General features: G+C 46.6%; 1 protein-coding gene across 1 annotated transcript; it reads right to left on the bottom strand.

Moving 5' to 3' along the window:
- Positions 1-974: 974 nt before the first annotated feature.
- Positions 975-1,441, bottom strand: LOC117058402 (39S ribosomal protein L52, mitochondrial-like). The gene has a single exon (XM_033169561.1). It carries the CDS (start codon positions 1,400-1,402, stop codon positions 992-994), a length of 411 nt encoding a protein of 136 aa, XP_033025452.1. The 5' UTR covers positions 1,403-1,441; the 3' UTR covers positions 975-991.
- Between the last annotated feature and the right edge of the window lie 566 nt (positions 1,442-2,007).

The raw sequence follows: 2,007 nt of genomic DNA, 5'->3' as shown, positions 1-2,007 counted from the left end.
CAACTTTACTACTGAAATCTTTGCTTGACATGGACACAAGGGTAGCTCCAGCCGCAATTCAGTGTGGGACCTTCTGGGTTCACAAGCACCCCACCTTCACCTGCTTCTGTTCTGTTCTAAACACTGTACTCCCTATTCATTTGGTTGCACCAGAGAGGTAAAAGGTAAAGGTAAAGGGACCCCTGACCATCAGGTCCAGTCGTGTCCGACTCTGGGGTTGCGGCGCTCATCTCGCTCTATAGGCCAAGGGAGCCGGCGTTTGTCCACAGACAGCTTCCGGGTCATGTGGCCAGCATGACAAAGCCGCTTCTGGCGAACCAGAGCAGTGCACGGAAACGCCGTTTACCTTCCCGCCAGAACGGTCCCTATTTATCTACTTGCACTTTGATGTGCTTTCGAACTGCTAGGTGGGCAGGAGCTGGGACCGAGCAACGGGAGCTCGCCCCGTGGCAGGGATTCGAACCGCCGACCTTCTGATCAGCAAGCCCTAGACTCTGTGGTTTAACCCACAGCGCCACCTGGGCACCAGAGAAGGAGGCGCTAAAAGGCAGATGAAAGCATATGATATTATTAGCCCCACTTTGCCCACAAAAAGACACCCCCCTGGTCTAAAGGCACCCCTTGAACATTATTGCTGAGTAGGAATTTGAATTCAAGTCTCCTTGGGCAAAACCCAGCAGCCTACACAATTGCCTCCAACCTGCGTTAGAACTCTGGACCAGAAATCTATTTATTTCACAAAATTTATATACCACTTGATTTTAGAAAAAACTTCGAAGCAGTTTACAAAGAAGATAAAGCAATGAAATTATCACTAAAAAGTTTACAGCCATAATTTAAAACAAACAGAGAGTTAAAACCAGACTAGAAGCAAATTAAAAATCATACAATTTTTCTAAACATCTGAGTAGGTTTGTCTAAATAAGAATGTCTTCAGCTAACAGGAATCGAAAATTAGAGGGTTTTTTTGGGGGGGGGGGAGGGAAAGTGTTTATTTGGGGTCTTGCTTTTGGGAGCTTCCTTTAGGTTGAAGTCTGTTGCGTCGCTTTTCCTCTGCCCGTCGCTCTCGTTCATTCTGCTTAGCTTTCCACTTCTCCACCCCCTGATCCATTTCTGTGGAGATCATGGCTACCCGACGACGAGCCAAGTTTTCGTTCTTTTCCTTCCGAAGGAGCTGATTTTTCATCGGTGGGGCTGGCCGCCCATCAGCAAACGACCAGTCGGGAAGGTCTGTTAAGGGTCCGTAATGTGAAGGGTTTATAGGGAAACCGTGCTTCACTCTCCAGGCCCCACCAGACTGATCCACAGTACTGCAATGGAAGGTCCGAGACACCGAAGCAATTTTTGCCAGCCGAGGTCCCAGCCTCCGAGCCACGCAAGCTGCCATTTTGACACTAAACATAGGAGAAATGGACCATGCACTTCCGTTTGCAGAGGTTGTACGGAACCCCCCCCTCACCAAAATTAGAGTTTTTATAAATACAAGCAGTATGCTTTTGTCCCGGAACATCAAAAATGAGAAGAGGAATATTTTTTTATCCCCGCTTCGGTCTCATCCATTCTGACTTCCATGGCAACACGTGGAGCAGCAGCAGGCCTGATCCTGGCTGGGTGAGGCCATTGCCATGGGAACTGCAGGAGGTCTCCTAAAATCGATTCAGCATAGGAAGAGCAGGCAGCATTTGCTACAACTTTCAGTTCCTTCAACTTATTTGCATCTCTATCCACCATGTTATAGATGCTATTAGGCGCAAAACACTTTAAAAGTGAGCATGATATTATTGCACACTCTGTTATTGCATAATCTATGGCAAGATTATTCTTGTGTAATGTTACACCTATGTGCAGGTGTGCTCCTTCCTGTGCACTGACAAAACACCACCTCAAAAGAGTCTTGCTACACGTATTTATTTTTCAAAAAATCACATCACTGCTGTTTTTATCAGTATACACATGTGCTTCAGTAATGTTCAGGGGGGTGGGGAGAATACAAATCAACTGAAATAA

The sequence above is a fragment of the Lacerta agilis genome, chromosome 14, assembly GCF_009819535.1.
Source record: "Lacerta agilis isolate rLacAgi1 chromosome 14, rLacAgi1.pri, whole genome shotgun sequence".
In the NCBI taxonomy this organism is placed as follows: Eukaryota; Metazoa; Chordata; class Lepidosauria; order Squamata; family Lacertidae; genus Lacerta; species Lacerta agilis.
The sequence above is the reverse complement of the archived record's forward strand: the minus strand, read 5'-3'. Positions and strand labels throughout refer to the sequence as shown.